The sequence below is a fragment of the Podarcis muralis genome, chromosome 14 (genome assembly GCF_964188315.1).
Source record: "Podarcis muralis chromosome 14, rPodMur119.hap1.1, whole genome shotgun sequence".
Classification (NCBI taxonomy): Eukaryota; Metazoa; Chordata; class Lepidosauria; order Squamata; family Lacertidae; genus Podarcis; species Podarcis muralis.
In genome coordinates, this window is record NC_135668.1 from 23,720,094 (window position 1) to 23,736,967 (window position 16,874).

The following is a 16,874-nucleotide window of genomic DNA, read 5'->3' on the forward strand; positions in this document are numbered from 1 at the left end:
AACCGGGATCCTTGCTTGAGAGCCGGCCGCATCGTTTTGCAGCCTCGCACGGCGCCTTCTTGGAGGAGGGTGTGTTTTTGCGCAAAGCCAACAAGACCCTTCAATCAAAAAATTAAAAAATAATATTCGTGTGAATCCAGCGGCAGGCGAAGCAAAGCAAGGGAAGACCCATCTGGCGCTCCTCCTTTTTTCGCTCCGCAGCGGTGGCGGCGGCGGCGGCAGCAGCGGGAGGAGACGCTGTGCAAAGGCCAACCTCTGCAACGGGGAGGCGGATTCCTGCGGAGAAAGCGAACGCAGGGCTGGACAACACGCTCGCCCACCGCCCCCTCCTTCCTCTGCCAAGCCCAGGAAAAGGAGCTCTAGGAGAGGAGAGCAAGCGTCGGGTGGCTTTCTCGTTTTGTTTGTTTGCTTGCTTTGCTGCAAAGCTTTGACCTTCAGCGACTGGATCCTTCTCCCTCCGCCTCCTCTTCAGCCCCAACGGATCCCCAGCAAGACAGCACCAAAACCATCGCCTGGCGTTTTTACAACTCCCTCCTTTTTTTTTTTTTTTTTTTTTTTGCAAATTGCAGCTTTTGCTTTGGGTCGGCTGGCGAGGAAGAGATTGGGAATGGAATGAAATAATATATATATATATTTCCAAAGGCGTCCGGAAGGCTTTTTGTGTTCTGCCCCCCCCCCAAAAAAAAACCCCACACAGACAAAAAGAAAAGGCCGCTGGGATTTTTGTTTGTTTTGCTTGGATTTCCTTCTTTTCCTCCCTCGTTGCAATGGCCAAACAGCAGCTCCCGGGGATGGAGTGCTGAGGAAGAAACGACCTCGGCCGCCTTCCGCTGCCTGCATTTTCTGCCTGCTGGGACTTCTCTATTCTTTCCCCCGTTTTTTGGGAAGGCGCCTGGAGGGGTGGGGGGGAGGGAGAGGGAAGAGGTGGAGTGGGGGAAGCCACTCTGCCTTCTTCCATTCATTTTGATTCCGCATTTTGTCTCTCTCCAAGTCAAAAGCTAAAAAAAAAAAAAAAAAAGGAAAAAGGGGGTGGTGGTGATTTTGGGAGATCCCTTTAAGGGAGCCTCAGATTTCTTGCAAAAGGGGAAGGGGAAAAAAAAGGCTGTTTGTTTGGGAAGCTTGATTTCCGCTCTCTTAAATTAAGGTGTTTTTTAAAAAAGGAAAAAATTGTGCGTGGGGAGGGAACTATTTTCTCCCCTCGTTTCTATCCTTCGATCTGCGGATCTCTCCATTTGTTTATCGGAAAGCCCAGGCACGCACGCAGCTCCCAGCCTCTTCTGTGTTTTTATTTAGAGAAAGGGAGGGAGGGAAAGAGAGAGAGAGAGAGAAGGGGAGCAAAAGAAAAGATGGAGGTCGAAGATGCGGACTGTTTGCTCCAAAGTGGTATATGTTTGCTACTTCTGGGTGACTGCAGGCAACGCTGAGCGCCGCGACCTTTCTCCAGCCTCTCGGAGTACTTTGGAGGAGGAAGAAGTTGTCTCAGGAGGGGGGGAAAAGCGGGGGAAGTCTGTTACCTTATTTTGCAGGCACCAAAACAGGCTTTTTCCCCCTGCCTCCCCTTCCCCCGTCTTGGTTTCTCATTCAGAGGGGGACAGAACAATTTCCTTCCTAAGGAGGGAGGAGAAGAGAGAAAAAAACAACACCCCTTCGCTCCAAAACATCTCGTATTTTTTTCACCTTTCCAATTTCTTATTTTTCCTTCCTCCCCTGAGTTTTTGAAGGAAGGGGAGGCTTGGATTCCCCCTCCCCATTATTATTTTTCGTGGGGAGGGAAGGAGAACTGAGGACTTAAAACTGTTGGGTTTTTCTGTGTGTGTATATATATATATATATATCAAGAAAAGGCCGTTTTGCTCCAAAATAATAATAACAAAAAAGAGGAATGAAGTCAGGCGCCGGAGGAGGGTCTCTGACCTTATTTGGGGGACTTCTGATTATCTTGACTGCATTTTGCCTGTGGCCAGCAAATGGAAAAAGTGAGTATTGTTATTTTGGGGAGCGTGGGGGATTCCCTTCAATTTAATGGGTGTTGGGGGTTTAATTAGGGTGGGTGTAGACCTGTGCCTCGCATTGCGGTGGCAACGAGAGAGAAAGTGGGTGATTTAAAATGCTCGGGTGTGTTGTTGAAATTGGCCCTGAAAACGGCTGTTTAAAACAACAACAACCCCTCCTCTTCCCTCCATTTGTTGGTGTGATTTCTAGTTTATTAAATGCAGAATAGATATTATTCCCATTTTTAGAAAAAAAGCAAGCATCCCCCCCCTTTTGTTAGGATGTATATTCCAGGACTATATAACCCTCATATTGTGTGTGAGTGTTTATGTGTATGTGTGTATACACACACACGTGTGTATATCTGCTTCGCATCAAAGCAAACATTAAAATCTCAGAAGAGAGACTGGTGATGTCCTCTTAATACGCTGCCAGCGCTAACCATTTTAGGCTGAGAATAATGCGTTCGAAATAATGCGCTCACCATTCGAATGATATTTGTGGGGGAAATATCATTTCGATTGATTGTTGTATTCCTAGTGAGTGATGCTGTGAGTCTCCGGCCCCCGGACCAAAAAAGGGGGAAAGATGAATGGTTGCGAGAGCAGTGCTGCATAAAAACAACAACGCAGTTGTAAAGATGCTTTTCTCTTTCGACCCGGGGGCGAAGGGATTGATGTGGGGAATGCTGTGGGTCCGGCAGCAGTCTGAGCGATCGAGAAGATCGGGAGAGAAAGAGAGATGCTGGCGGTGTTTTCCTCTCCCCGTTCCCCGCCTGCTTCTTGTTTTCTTTTGTGTCTAAACGTGCCCCGAGTTCCTGCGTTGCGAAAACGTGGTTCCTTGTGCGCGCGCCTTTCTGCTGGTGCGCATCGCTCTGCAAATGGTTAAAGTCTCCAGTGTGTGGACAAAGATGTCTGGATTGTGTGCGTGCGTGTTTCTCGCCCGCCAGCCAGCCAGCCGCCCCCCCCCTTTCCGCATCTTTTCGAGATCAGCGTCTGTCTTGGTTGCTTGGGAGTATTTTTTTTAAAAGTCCCGATTAAGGCTTAATTTCGGATTCCCCCAACCCTCTGCCTGCCCGCCCGCCGCTCTAAGAGGAATTGGGAGTGGGGGGAGAGAGTTAGGTTGTAAATATGCATATATAAATAAGTCCAACTTGCAATTAATTATAACTCTTGAACTATCACGGATAATGGTCTGTTTGAATAGCTAAGGGGCGGAGGTGCTTCCTTTCCTTCTTTACCCCCCCCCCCCAAATGTGGTTTATTCAGTTTGCTCCTTTCAGAGGAGCTGGAGAGTGTGTATGTGTGCAGTTGGGGGGACGACTATTCCTTCAATGCAACCATTTTAACTCTGCATCCCTCTGTCTCCTACTGCCTGGGTGCAGAGAAATGCGTTGGTTGAGAGTGGGGAAAGATGCATTTCATGCGTTGTAAAGCTTTGCCACTACAATGTGTGAATCTGTAAAAACAAACGAGGGAAAAATGTGCTCCCAAATCAAAGCTGGCGGCTGGATTTGTTGTTTACCCTGCAGTTATTTTGGTGATAAAATGTTCTTGAATAAAAGGAATGCACCTCCTTTGTCTTAAGAGTGATCCATTATTAATACACTTCTTTAAAAAGTGTTGAAAGGGTGCTGGTTGGAGATAAAAGAGCTTTGGACCTGCTGTGGTAAGGTTACTAGATACAGAGGTCATGTTGCTCTTTGTTTTGTTTTGTTTCTTTACTATGTGGTGAAAATTCTGGGTATAAATTGATTTTTTTGCAATTGTTGCTTGACCTTTCCCGCCACACACAAAAGGAGCAGAGGGGAACCCCAGAAAGCCTTGTTTTTCCCCTGTATTTAAACATTGGCCACAAATTTGCTTTGGGGATAGAATGCGGGAAGAGCAATTATCAAGTTTTAAATGGCTGCGTAGGTTTGCATGCATGTTTGGCAATAGAATTGGAAGTAGACAGTTGAACAAGTGCGATTTAATGTCTTGAATGAATTTCATGCCAGGCGTAATTTTTAAGATGTTGGTATAAAAGTTTTGTTTTATACTTTACCTGTGTTAACTTTCCCATCCTTAAGGAAACATCTGAACAGCACAAATAAAATAAGATTGCACATTCTTTTTAGATTCATTGGGATTCCTTCTAAAATGGTTTCTTTTGAGCTGTTGGACTAAAAGGCCTTTTTTCAGGGTGTGTGTTCCAGATAGTAAACATAACATAGCTGCTTCTGTCTGGGGGGAATTCATCTTCGTAGTTCAGTTAAAAGCACCCTCATTGTGTGGTGCTCCTGTGTTTGTGTGTGTGTGTTTAATGCTCATGTTAAGAGAAATGGTCCTGAGCAGATAATTTCATGATGTAGCCCCTCCTCATACTAGAGGAAGGAACATTTTGTCTTAATTTTTATGTGATTTTTTTTATTAAAAAAAAAAAGAATGTGTCATAGTCCTACAAGCTCTTCCATTTTCGGTCATAAGAAGCCATGCATTCCTAAATAGGAATACACAAGCGTTGAGACCAAGATTGGGGGTGGGGAAGGCATGTGGAAGCTTCAATTAATTCACTTAATTTTAAAGTTGCTAAAATGTGATTGGGGAAGAAAATAGTAAACACAGTTGATTAAGAAAGCAAGTGATCTGTTGTTGACGCTTATGGTTCTTGCTGAGATGTCTTTGTACAGCACTGAAATGTTTTGCATGCAGAGAGGTGTGTGTGTGTGTGTGTGTGTGTGTGTGTGTGTTGGTACAAATTGCGTGTTAAGCTTTTCCAAGCAGGTGGGCGGCCCCTTATGCATGAGGCAAGTTTTGCATGGACACTTAACTTGAATTCTTACCTGGCCTTCAGGTTGTTTCCAGAGGTAGAGAGTGTGCGCATTGAGCTTCCTCCGTTCAGTCCTTAAGGCGTTGACAAATATAGGCTGCTTTGACATCAAAACAACCTCCTCTGTACCTTATTGATTTGTGTGGCGGGGTGGGGAAATCACCCCAGTGCTGGTCCCCATTTCCTGCACTAAAACTGTGTTATTTAGTAGAGCACATTGCAGTTCTGTTCACTTAGATCTCTATCTCCGAATAGGTAGCAAAACCCCCTCATAGCTGTGAGTGTGTGTGTGTGTGTGTGTGTGTATAGTATCAACATCAATATCTCTTAATGTGCTTGCTGATAAAGCGAATATAGTTAGCTTGAGAGAGCGTAAAAGGTAATTCCCAGTGTAATTTAGATACTTGAGTGCAAAATGGCCTCGCCACTAAGGGGATTGGTGTACTGACTAAGAACCTAGGTGGCAGAGGGACTGGATATTTCATTGCAAACCACCAGTGAGAGGTTATATGTCAAGGGTCCACGGCGATGAGTGCGTTCCTAAATACTGCGTATTGGTTGTGCCTCCTTCGATTCTTACAGCTTGCTTGCTTGCTTGCCAGCTCTGTTCTTTGGCTAACTGAATTGTGGATGCTGCAAACTGTTTTGGTACCTGAGCAAAGGATTGCATAATTGGATGCAGTTATGACTGTGCAGTTCTCTTGACAGGTGGTGTGTTTGGGGGTATTCACAGTGGAATTGGGGTTGAAGGTGAGTAGTTATTTGATAGCAGGTGCAAACAATGTCAGAAGGAAATGAATGCAGTTGAAGCCTTGGCCCTGTGCGGAACAAAAATAAGGGTAAAATTTTGGCTCTGGAGGTTATACCACTGAAATCAAACACTTAAAACGTGGGTTATAAATGAGAAGATACAATATTAGTATATTACCTGGTATCAGCTGTAGATGACCTTGGGCCTAAGCAGATAAACTCAAATTTTCTAAATTGTCGAAGATTTATAGGAAAAACTCATTTTTGACACAAATATTATTTTAAGTGCTTATTGCTGCCAGTTGCGCTAAAAGGGAAAATAAACATAAAGATGCTTAATGTGGTCACTTGGAGGCAATTTTTAATTGGCACAGGTGATTATTCCTCCTCTTCTTCCTTGTATATGTAGGCTTAAGTCTTAACTCTTTCACTTACCTGTGTTGTGGCTCAGGCATCTTAAAACAAACTGGCATTCTAAATTTGATGAACAGTTCAGCTTTCTGTACTGTACTAATTCAGAACCCACCCACCCCATTTTGTGAACTAGCTTTAAAATTGATTTTAAATGGCTAACTTGAATGAAGCCATAATTATCCTCTGTTCAGAAGAAGTCCTTCTGTTCCGGCAACTTTGCCATATTTAGATTTTGTGATGAAGACACTGTGTTCTGGTTATAATGTTTTGAACGGAGACTTTTCTTTCCTTGTAAACCAGTACTCCATTAAAGCCAAGCTCCTTTGCTCAGGATGTCCACAATGGATCCTAGGTTTTGTTGGTGGTGATTTACAGTACTGTGCCTACTCAGAAATAAGTCCCATTGAATTCAATGGGGCTGACTCTCCAGTAAGTGGGATTAGGATTGCAACTTTGGTTATTTGGCGTAACCACCTCACAACCTGCTTCTAACCACGTGGAGGTGTATCGTCTTGAAATCTAGTTGATTTTTAAGTATGTGTTTAGGATTAAAGTAGTTATTGTGAGAAGCCTCTTAACTGATTCCTTTGCTATTACTAGGATATTATTTTAAGTATTTAAATATGCTTTGATGATGTTAATAGTTAGAAAAATGATGATGGGTGTTCTGCTACTCTGAAATTTGGAACCGTGAAAATCTAGAAATAACTTAATTTGCTTAATTCTTGGGCTGGGGTGAGAATTTTTCTCTACCTGCTTAGTTAATCCTGCTTGTGTATTGATGGGTCCTAAGAGAAGCTAAGCAAAATTACTGTAAAATTCACACATTGCCAAAGCCCTTGTAGTATATCGGGTAAGCAGGGAACGGAAAATATTACCGGTAGTTTGCTTTCGCTTCCTCCCATCTGTTCCTTCTAAAGAATGGATTTCATCATCAAGATCTTAGATACTCCAAGCTTGAAAGCCCATCCCTGTTTCACCATATTAAGACACTTCCTTAAAAGAACTGTAGTATTGCAGCCTTTTCAAAACATTCTTGTGGTTATGGTTTTTGAGGTATTCTTTCTTAGAAAAAAATATCTCTACTTAAACTTAACTGGGAAGTGCTTTGTCGACTTAGACTTCCTCCCTGCTTACTATGCTGTTGCAAGCTATCTCTCTTGAGTGGGTTTTCCAGACAGATTCTGTAGGTGCCATTTAAAAAGCTTTAAAATTCTCTCCTGATTTTTGGCTCACCCCCTTAGAAAATGTGTTTTGTATTGAACCCCAAATAGTGTCTTTAATTAAAAAAAAAAAAGGAACTTGCGCAAACCTTGATTGACATAGGATTTCCCACCTATACAGAAAAGTGAATCTGCAGAGTGTATGGAACTCCAAACTCTGCAAGTGCTTTAAATACTTGGAAGTTGCCTTGCTTCAAAAGTTTCTGAACACCTTCACACCCTGTAAAATCGTAAAACTCCCTAACATGTTGGGAGATGCTGCGGTTTTCGTACGGCTGAGTAATAAGGAAACTTTCCTAGCTGTTAGCCTGTCCCCGTTGCTCTTAAAGGTAAAGGTAAAGGTACCCCTGCCTGTACAGGCCAGTCTTAACAGACTCTAGGGTTGTGCGCCCATCTCACTCAAGAGGCCGGGGGCCAGCGCTGTCCGAAGACACTTCCGGGTCACGTGGCCAGCGTGACGAAGCTGCTCTGGCGAGCCAGAGCCGCACACGGAAACGCTGTTTACCTTCCCGCTGGTAAGCGGTCCCTATTTATCTACTTGCACCCGGGGGTGCTTTCAAACTGCTAGGTTGGCAGGCGCTGGGACTGACCAGCGGGAGCGCACCCCGCCGCGGGGATTCGAACCGCCGACCTTTCGATCGGCAAGCCCTAGGCGCTGAGGCTTTTACCCACAGCGCCACCCGCGTCCCTACCCGTTGCTCTTAGAAACTAATTATAAAAGGCAGATTGCAGCAAGCTTGTTATCTGGGCTCTTGTGCAACTTTGTTTAGTCTTCCTTCCATTTGTGGAGTATGTGTTGAATTTTTGGCTGTGTATGTGCTGTTTTGAACCTGTGTGTGTGTGTGTGTTCTGCTGAGACAAAAAAAGGCCGCTGAGAGGCTCTTTCCTGCAAGTTATGCATAGGATCTGGGAGCCCTGGCCTGCCATCCTGTGCACACTTACCTGGGAGTAAGTTCCTTTGGACTCAGTGGGGCTTAACTGCTGAGCGATGTTCGTAGGATTGCACTGTCAACATCATAAAGACTACAGCAAGTTTAGCATGCTCTGTGAGTTTTTGTACAGGAAGGTGCTGCTTTCTTACTTTACAAAAGGAACTTTCACAGATCTTATCGGAAATCTTAAACTGAATCCATTTTCCGTACGATGGACACAGATAAAGATAACACTTCTCTGTTTACAAAATCTAGGGAAAGCTGCTTTGCTAGTATGAATGATGTATGCTAAACATGGAGGATAACTTGTTAAGAAATGCTAAAACACATTAAAGCTCTTTAGAAAAAGTATACTGTTTACCTCCATAGCTCTTCCATAGTGCATGTGGAGTGCTTTGCACATATAATTTTGATGAGCACCCCTGTAAGGTAGGCTTGTGTTTACTGTACAGTATTTCATAATGTATTGCAAAGGGAGCTTAAATTGAGAGATGATGAATTGCCTAAGGCCATATTGGTTGAGGTAAGGCTTCAACCCAGTTTCCAGGTGATGTCACAGTTAACTCAATAGAATGAAAGTTTGTTTGAAGTGGATGGATTGACTATCTTGGTTGGAAAATACGCCAATTTCTTGGCGTTTCCCAGGATTCAATCAGCGTCATATGGGCTGTTCTCGCTTAAAATTTCACAAGAACAAAATGTATGTTGGATCAGCTGATTATGTGTAAGAATACATTTGGTTCCTTTTAAAAAAGGAAATGAAGTGGTGTTTTACGTTTTCTAACAGGTGTAAACCAAAGTATTGCACCTCGTCGCAAATTCAGCACAAGATGATAAATCCAGTGTTGGGAAACTTTCCCAGCTTTAGGGCCCTGTTCAATTCCAGGCAACCTTTTGAGGGTCATTTGACAGTGGTACGCAGGGTCAGAAGCAAAAATGGCCAGAGCAACAAATGCTAATTCTTGCATTGCAGGGGGTTGGACTAGATGACCCTTGGGTCCCTTCCAGCTCTACAGTCCTATGATTCTATGACTTCCCTTTCTGTGCAACTATCAAGACAAGCATGAAGCATTATCAGAGTTGAAAGACACATTATAGGCAGGCATAAACACTCAAGAAATTTGTAAAGCAGGGCTGGTGAGGGGTAAGGGGTGTGGCCTTCGGAGAGTCCCCAGAGCCAGAAATAGAGTGCTGAAGGCCGCTGAGAATGAAGTTCCTTAGCCCTGTAATAAATGGTGCATTTTCCCAAGCTGAGATAATAACCAAAAGACGTTCTATAGTCACTGTTTTAAATTCAGAAGTGCAGGCATCTCTTCATGATAGTCACAACCTTCTAAGATTATGCATGCTTCTCAGATTATATAATAATACAGTGGTACCTCGCAAGACGAATGCCTTGCAAGACAAAAAACTCGCAAGACAAAAGGGTTTTTGGTTTTTTGAGTTGCTTTGCAAGACGATTTTCCCTATGGGCTTGCTTCGCAAGACGGAAACGTCTTGCAAGTTTGTTTCCTTTTTCTTAACACCGTTAATACAGTTGCGACTTGACTTCGAGGAGCAACTCATAGCACGCGGTGGGGTAGCCTTTTTTGAGGTTTTTGAAGACTTTGGTGATTTTTGAAGCTTTTCCAAAACTTTCCCGACACCGTGCTTCGCAAGATGAAAAAAACCGCAAGACGAAAAAACTCACGGAATGAATTAATTTTGGCTTGCGAGGCACCACTGTATTATAATTATGGAACAGTAATAATTAGGAATGCATTGCAATGATCAATGCAGATCTTCATGTGTTGTCTTTCAGCTTGATTTGTTTTCTGTGAGCTTAACATGGGGAAATGGATTTGGAGTGCTCCAGTATCCTATCTTGAAGCGACCTAAGTTGTTTTCCGTGAAGTTGCATTGTACGTAAGAGAACTTGCACGCCATTCTCTTGAAACTGAAGTGCCATATGTTTGAAGTGTTCCTAGACACTTTGGAGCTTTTGGAGCATACAGTGACTAAAACGCTCCGCTTCCATGCTGGCTGGCTGGCTGGCTCTGGAACTTTGCAGACAAGGGACCCAGCTGCAGAAATAGTTATATGACCCAAGACAGCTACACCACTGTATACAGTAGTTCAGATTCAGTGTTGGAAATTAACCAGGCGCGTTTTGCGACTGACGCGGGTCTAATTACGACCATGTGGATGTCAGGTTGGTGACTGCAGAAAGCAAAATGTCAGTTAGAGAAGGATTTGAAATATTTTCCTTGAAGCCTGAATTTGTTTTATTCTGGATTGTTTTATTTGATGTTTTAATGTGTTGTAAACCACTTTGAGATTTGTTCTTTAAGATATAAAGCGGTATAGAAATGAAATCAACAACAACATTCATGTAAAAATGGCGCTTAGACGTTCCATTGTGGTGACCTTAACCTAGGTTTAAGGTGTCATTTGGCAATTGCCGTATTTTTTGCTCTATAAAACTCAATTTTTCCCTCCTAAAAAGTAAAGGGAAATGTGTGTGCATCTTAATGGAGCAAATGCAGGCTGCACAGCTATCCCAGAAGCCAGAACAGTAAGAGGGATCGCTGTGCAGAGATCCCTCTTGCTGTTCTGGCTTCTGAGATTCAGAATATTTTTTTTCTTGTTTTCATCCTCCAAAAACTAGGTGCGTCTTGTGGTCTGGCGCGTCTTATAGAGCGAAAAATACGGTAGCTTATATATTGACTGTTTAGATCTATCCTTTTATTTTTAATAATCTTGAGCACTGAGTTACTGCAGACCTGTGCAACTTATGTTTGACCAGCCATTTACAATGTTCCATTGGGCTGCAGTAAGCCTTCTTTTTTTATGACTAGCCACTTTCAGGTCACGTAATGGATGGGTTGCAGTTGGCTCGCAATTTGTGCAGGCATGGAATACAGTACCTCAGGCTTGGGGACATAAGAACGTGCCTGAAAGAGTCAGGGCAGTTGGCCCATATACCTCAGTGTCCTGTACACTGATTGGCAAATGTTCTGCAGGTTTTGCGGCTGGAGTCGTGGTTCCCTGCTCCTCACCTGCCGGTCCTACCTGGAGATGCTGGGGATTGAACCTGTGGCCCTTCTGCATGCAAAGCAGGTGCTATCCTGGCTTGTTCACAGCTCCCGCCACTCCGCCATTGGCTTAGGTTTGAAGATGTGGGGATACAATGACTGTGAAGTTGCTGTTCTAGGAGTCTGGCCAGCCAGATTGTTGTCTTTGAGCCCATTGTCCAGGAATCAACAGCAAAATAACACAATAGCTAACAGCTATGTGTTTGTTTTTTTCTAGTAATAAAAGAAAACTTGCTCAGGGCCTCACTTTCCTTACAAGTACAAGCTAGCACAGTGGTTTCCAGTTGGTGGTCCACAGACCCCAAGAGGTCTGTGCCACATACCCGTCAGCTGTCTGGGGCAACATGTTTTGGGGACCATGCTCTCGCACAGGTTATGTAAGTTGTGGGAGCGCAGCCAGGAAGTCGCATGTCCCAGTTTGGCGCTGGGGCATTTTGGAGAGTACGATGGCACCATTCACATAACAAAAACTACCACCAAGATAACAACAGTTTCAAAAGTAAGTGATTCATGGCTTGGCTTTTGAAAAAACTGGGTCTCCATTACTTAGCTAATTGGGAACCACTGGTGTAGGGCAGGGGTGTCCCAACAAGTCGATTGTTTTCCTAGCGATCTTTTGGCGAGCACCTTTACTTCTTTACTAAATTTTGACATTTTCCTCCCTAAAACCTGAATCCCCTAAAAATGGGATATTATTCTCAAAAAAAGTTCAAAAACTTTGACCTGAACCCCCCAAAAGGGGGCAGATCACTGCCATTTTTTTATGTGAGTAGATCACAGTCTCTTGGGAGTCGGACGCCCTGGTCTAGGGCATTAAATTTTAAAATTTTTTTAAGGTTTGTGGCAATGTTGACCACTTGCAATGGTCTTAATTGGTAGCTGGGTTGTTGTTTCTTTTTTATTATTTTAAAAAGCCCCTTTGCATTCACTTTCTGTGGAAGGCAATGTTCACTGGATGCTTTAACCTTAGCATACTTGGGAGAAAACTTCACCAATTTGGATGTGACTTCCAAGTGCACATCTTTTAAAGATTTAAGGAGGTGACTATTTTCCTGGTGGGGCGAGAGTTAATGCTAGTAATAGTCGTTCTCAGCCACATGCCTCCCATTTCCGTGCACAGATGAGTCTAGCTGAACCTGGTGACTTCATCTCCTATGTGATGCCAGCAAATAGCATTAAACTATGTGATGCCAACAAATAAGCATTGAAAAAATTGGAGGCGGGGGGTGGTGGTTGTGGAATGGGAAGCGGTCAGGGAGAATGTTTATCATGTCTAAACCTATTGATGCTACAGCACACCGTAAGTGATAGCCCTGTTTACTTCGAAGTATGAACCAATATTGTGGTCCAGCTGGCTATGACTTTACATCTGCTGTGTTTTGAATTTTACTCTATTGTGTGGGGGGGCGGGAAGGAGCATTATTATTTTGGAAACGAAGCGCAACGCTTTGTAGCGGCAGGCAGCAAGGGTGGCTCAGAACGAGCGGCACGCAGCACACGGCAAACAAACCATTGACCTTCTTGGCTTCTTGCTATCAGCACAATCCAAAATTCAAAGGGGCTGCTATCTTGTTTTCTAAGTTTCCCAGATAATAAAGAAACTCCTGGGGGTGGGGGAAAACTCGTGGCCATTGATATTGCCCTGTGACCTCTGCTCCACTTGCTTGGGAAACCTGGAGAGCAACCACTCTCACCTCAACCACCTGAGCTGTTTGGAATGGGGAAGCCATGGATTCCCTGTACGCAGGAAGCTTCCCTGTTTGTCCATCTAGCTCAGTCTTGTCAACCCCTGACTGGCAGTGCTTCTCTGTGATTTTGGGCTGGGTTCTCTCAGCCCTACCTCGAGTTGCCAAGGATTGATCCTGGGCCCTTCTGTATGCAAAGCAGGTGCTGAACCCCTGATGCTGAACCCCTCTGCCAACATGGGAATGGGAGCTTCTCTACATGTAAAGTGATGTCTAGCGCTGGGGCCTGTCCCTGATTGTATTTAGGGCCCAACATTCATAGTGGGGTTTGACCTCTTAACTGAGGCCAAGATGGGAGTGTGGGCTGTGCTCTGCAGAGGGTGGTCACAGGGGAGGCCCACACACAGCCCTTACATGATTGGGAGCAAGCTGTGCAATTGTGGCAGTTCTCCGTCCCTCCATAAACAGTGCTCAAAATTCCTCAGGCACCAGGCATGTTTTGCAACCAGAGCTGGTCCAATTGCAACTGCAAGGAGATTTCTGGGCGCCACATTGGCGACTGACAAGCCAAATGACTTGTGTGCAGCAAAAGATGTGCATCTTGGAACCATGGACCCCTTGCTGTGTACATCTTCGTCCTCCATCATTACATCACAGGGCTGAGTACAGTGGTGCCTCGCAAGACGAAATTAATTCGTTCCGCGAGTTTTGTCGTCTTGCGATTTTTTTCGTCTTGCGAAGCACGGTGTCGGGAAAGTTTTGGAAAAGCTTCAAAAATCACCAAAGTCTTTAAAAACCTCAAAAAAGGCTACCACACCGCGTTCTATGAGTTGCTCCTCGAAGTCAAGTCGCAACTGTATTAACGGTGTTAAGAAAAAGGAAACAAACTTGCAAGACGTTTCCGTCTTGCGAAGCAAGCCCATAGGGGAAATCGTCTTGCGAAGCAGCTCAAAAAACAAAAACCCCTTTCGTCTAGCGAGTTTTTTGTCTTGCGAGGCATTCGTCTTGCGAGGTACCACTGTACAGATATATTTGTGCTGCAGCCTTTTCACCAGCCACCCAAAGGGAACTCACATACCACAGTTTAAAAACCTCTGCCTTAGTCCATAGACTAAGGGTCATTAGTCCCAACCCCCAGCTCTACTTTAGACCTTGCAAAATTTAACACAAATATATTGTGGCTGGGAGAACATTGTTGGAAGCCCCGAGTTGATTTGCGAGCCAGTGAACTTAACCAGAGTGACTTTTTTCTGTTCCCGTTTTTTAAGGAAGCTAAATTTTCATAAAGTCAGAAGGTGAACAGTAACCATTGGAGCGTAGCGTGACATTGCGACTGGGGGTACACATTGAACTGGTACTCTCTTGGAAGGGGGAAAATAGTATGCTGGGAAATGGATTAACCGAGGAAATAAATTTATGCTACCTGTTACTAGGACTGGGTGGGTGGGGAGGGGAGAGGGGAATAAAATGGGCAGCAGTTGAATGAGAGGTAGCATGAGCAGCTTAGCCAGTGATCCTGCACAGGGTTGAATAAGACATCTGCTTTCACAGTATTTCGGGACACCTCAGTAACTAGGCAAATGGGACTTCTGGGCTTGCTTAGAAAGGAACCGGAAGGCTAAAACTGCGGTCTTGCAAATAAAAGGTTTCCACCATTGGTTGAATAGAAATGGGTTGGGAGGGTGAGGAAGACGTGTGTCTTGCCTCTCCACTAGCAGAAGTGCTGTGTTTATGCATCTTCCTTCAGTCAAACTAACTTCCTCTTTTACAAGTGCCGCAAATAGTGCAGCGTAGTGGTTGGAGCCCAGCCTTAGTACTTACTGTGGAGACCAGGTGCAAATCTTCATAACACCATCATAATGCTTACTACACAGCTTTGGGCCTGTCACATGATCTCTACCTTCCTGACAGGGTTGTGAGGATAAAATGGATAGGAAGATAAGCCCACATAATGCCACTCTGTCTCCTCCTCAGAGGAGTGGTGACCTATCAGTGTATGAAATAAATACTTCTCGCTTTTATTTTTTAAAGTGTAAAATGGCTCCTAAGCTTAGAGAAGGGTCTCCCACAGTTGCAGATTTCATACTGGAGTGGCTGTATCCGAGTTGAGGGAAAGGTTTGGGTCTGTTTGTTTATGGCATTTATATCCCACCTTTCTTCCACAGAGCTCAGTAGGGCTGGGCGATGCCAGCTTCTCAGCATCGCGCAGGAATACATTGCAATGTTGACAGGCGGAGGGAGGAACAAGCTGTATCAGCCATGGTCCCGTGAGGTGCCAGGGCAAAACTGCCTCAGCTGCCTCCAGTGCCTGCCACGCAGAGGGTGAAACTGCCACTGCCAGTGCCTGGCTCAGGGAGGAAGGAGGCAGGGGAGAACGTAAGGCACAGGCAAGCCCCAGCCATGATATACTGCTGGGCAAAGGCGTATTCGCTCTCTGGCCCTCAAACCGGTCCTGGGCAATATATCAACACATCACCCAGGCCTAAAGCTTGAGGTGGCATTCATGGCTCTCCCCGTTGCCCCCACAATAGTCCTGTGAGGCAGGTTAGATTAAGAGCCAATGACTGGCCCAGTGTCGCCCAGTGGGCTTCATGGCTGAGTGGGGATTTGAATTCTGATCTCCCGTATCTTAGTCTACCACACCACACAGGCTCTCTGGCTGTTAGAACAAAGCTTGTGTAGGTTGGCTCTGCATTTGTTTTTCGTACCTTTTCGTCATCCCTTTCCTGCTTCCACCGGGTACTTGTTCCCAGTTCTTTTGTTTTCTTTCAAATGCCCAGCGATGTGTAATGCTCCAGTCCTCCCAGCCCTGCCAACTGTGCCATGAGTGTTGCAAGATTCAACAGGTGGGAGGAGAATCTGGGATCGGCAAAGGCGGTGACATTCGCTCGGCTCAGTTATCACGCAAGGGCCTCTGCAGGGTGGTGGTGGGGAGGGAATAAGTCAACATAGGAAGCTGCCTAGTCAGACCCTTGGGTCCATCTAGTTCAGTATTGTCTACACTGATTGGCAGCAGCTCTCTGGAGTTTCAAGTAGGGTTCTCTCCCAGTCCTATCTGGAGATGGTGGGGATTGAACCTGGGACCTTCTGCTTGCAAGGCAGATGCTCTACCACTGAGCTACAACCCTTGTCGACTTAATGTGTTGTGCTTGCTCCAGAGCTTCTGTGCCTAGGCTGAAGTGGGTGCAGTGGTGGCAGAAGCGTCACCAACACCCTCCCAAGGCTGAAAAAATATTCCACCTGGCTGACCCCTCCAGTTTTGTTACGCAGCTAAGCAGAATAGCTTATTTATTGCAATTATATTTATCCAAGGAGTACATAGTTCACCCCCTCCTCAGTTGATCCCTACAACAATCCTGTGAGGTGGGTTAAGAGGCAGTGACTGGCCCAAGGTCACCCAGTGAGATTCATGACCGAGTGGGTATTTGAACCCTGGCCTCCTAAGTCTAACACACTAACCACTACACCACACTGGCTTCCTAGAGTACATCTGCTATGGGTGGGGCAGCTATATGAATTAAGTAGGTAAATAAATATGGGGAAAGCAAAATGTCACTCATAGAAGAATCTGAAATATTTTCCTTGAAGCTTGAGTTTGTTTTCTTCTGGGTTGTTTTATTTGATGTCTTAATGTGTTGTAGACCACTTTGAGATTTTTTTGTTTAAAATATAAAGCGGTATGGAAATGAAAACAACAACCCCCCCGAGGAGAAAAAATGGCGCCCGTAACCTAAATTTAAGGTGCCATTTGGTGATTAGCTTACTGTATATATCTGAGTTTCTAACACTGCTCAGCATTGTCTACACTGACTGGCAGCAGCTCTCCAGGAGATGCCGGATATTGCACCTGAGAGCTTTTGCTTGCAAGGCAGATGCTATACCATTGAACTGTGGCCCTTATCTCTGGGCCACATTCACACCATACAATTAGTCACTATACAAAAGCCCTGGTTTCCCCCAGAGAGTTATGGGAGCCATAGTTTAAGGGTGCCG

The 16,874-nt window shown here is 44.8% G+C and overlaps 1 protein-coding gene across 1 annotated transcript in view; it reads left to right on the top strand.

Moving 5' to 3' along the window:
• Positions 1–927: 927 nt before the first annotated feature.
• The window catches only part of IGF1R (insulin like growth factor 1 receptor), a 192,405-nt gene continuing 176,458 nt past the window's right edge, over positions 928–16,874 (top strand). The window contains exon 1 of the mRNA XM_028707238.2: positions 928–1,976. Within this exon, the coding sequence (XP_028563071.1) occupies positions 1,883–1,976 (94 nt within the window). The 5' untranslated portion in view covers positions 928–1,882. The remainder of the gene's footprint in view (positions 1,977–16,874) is intronic.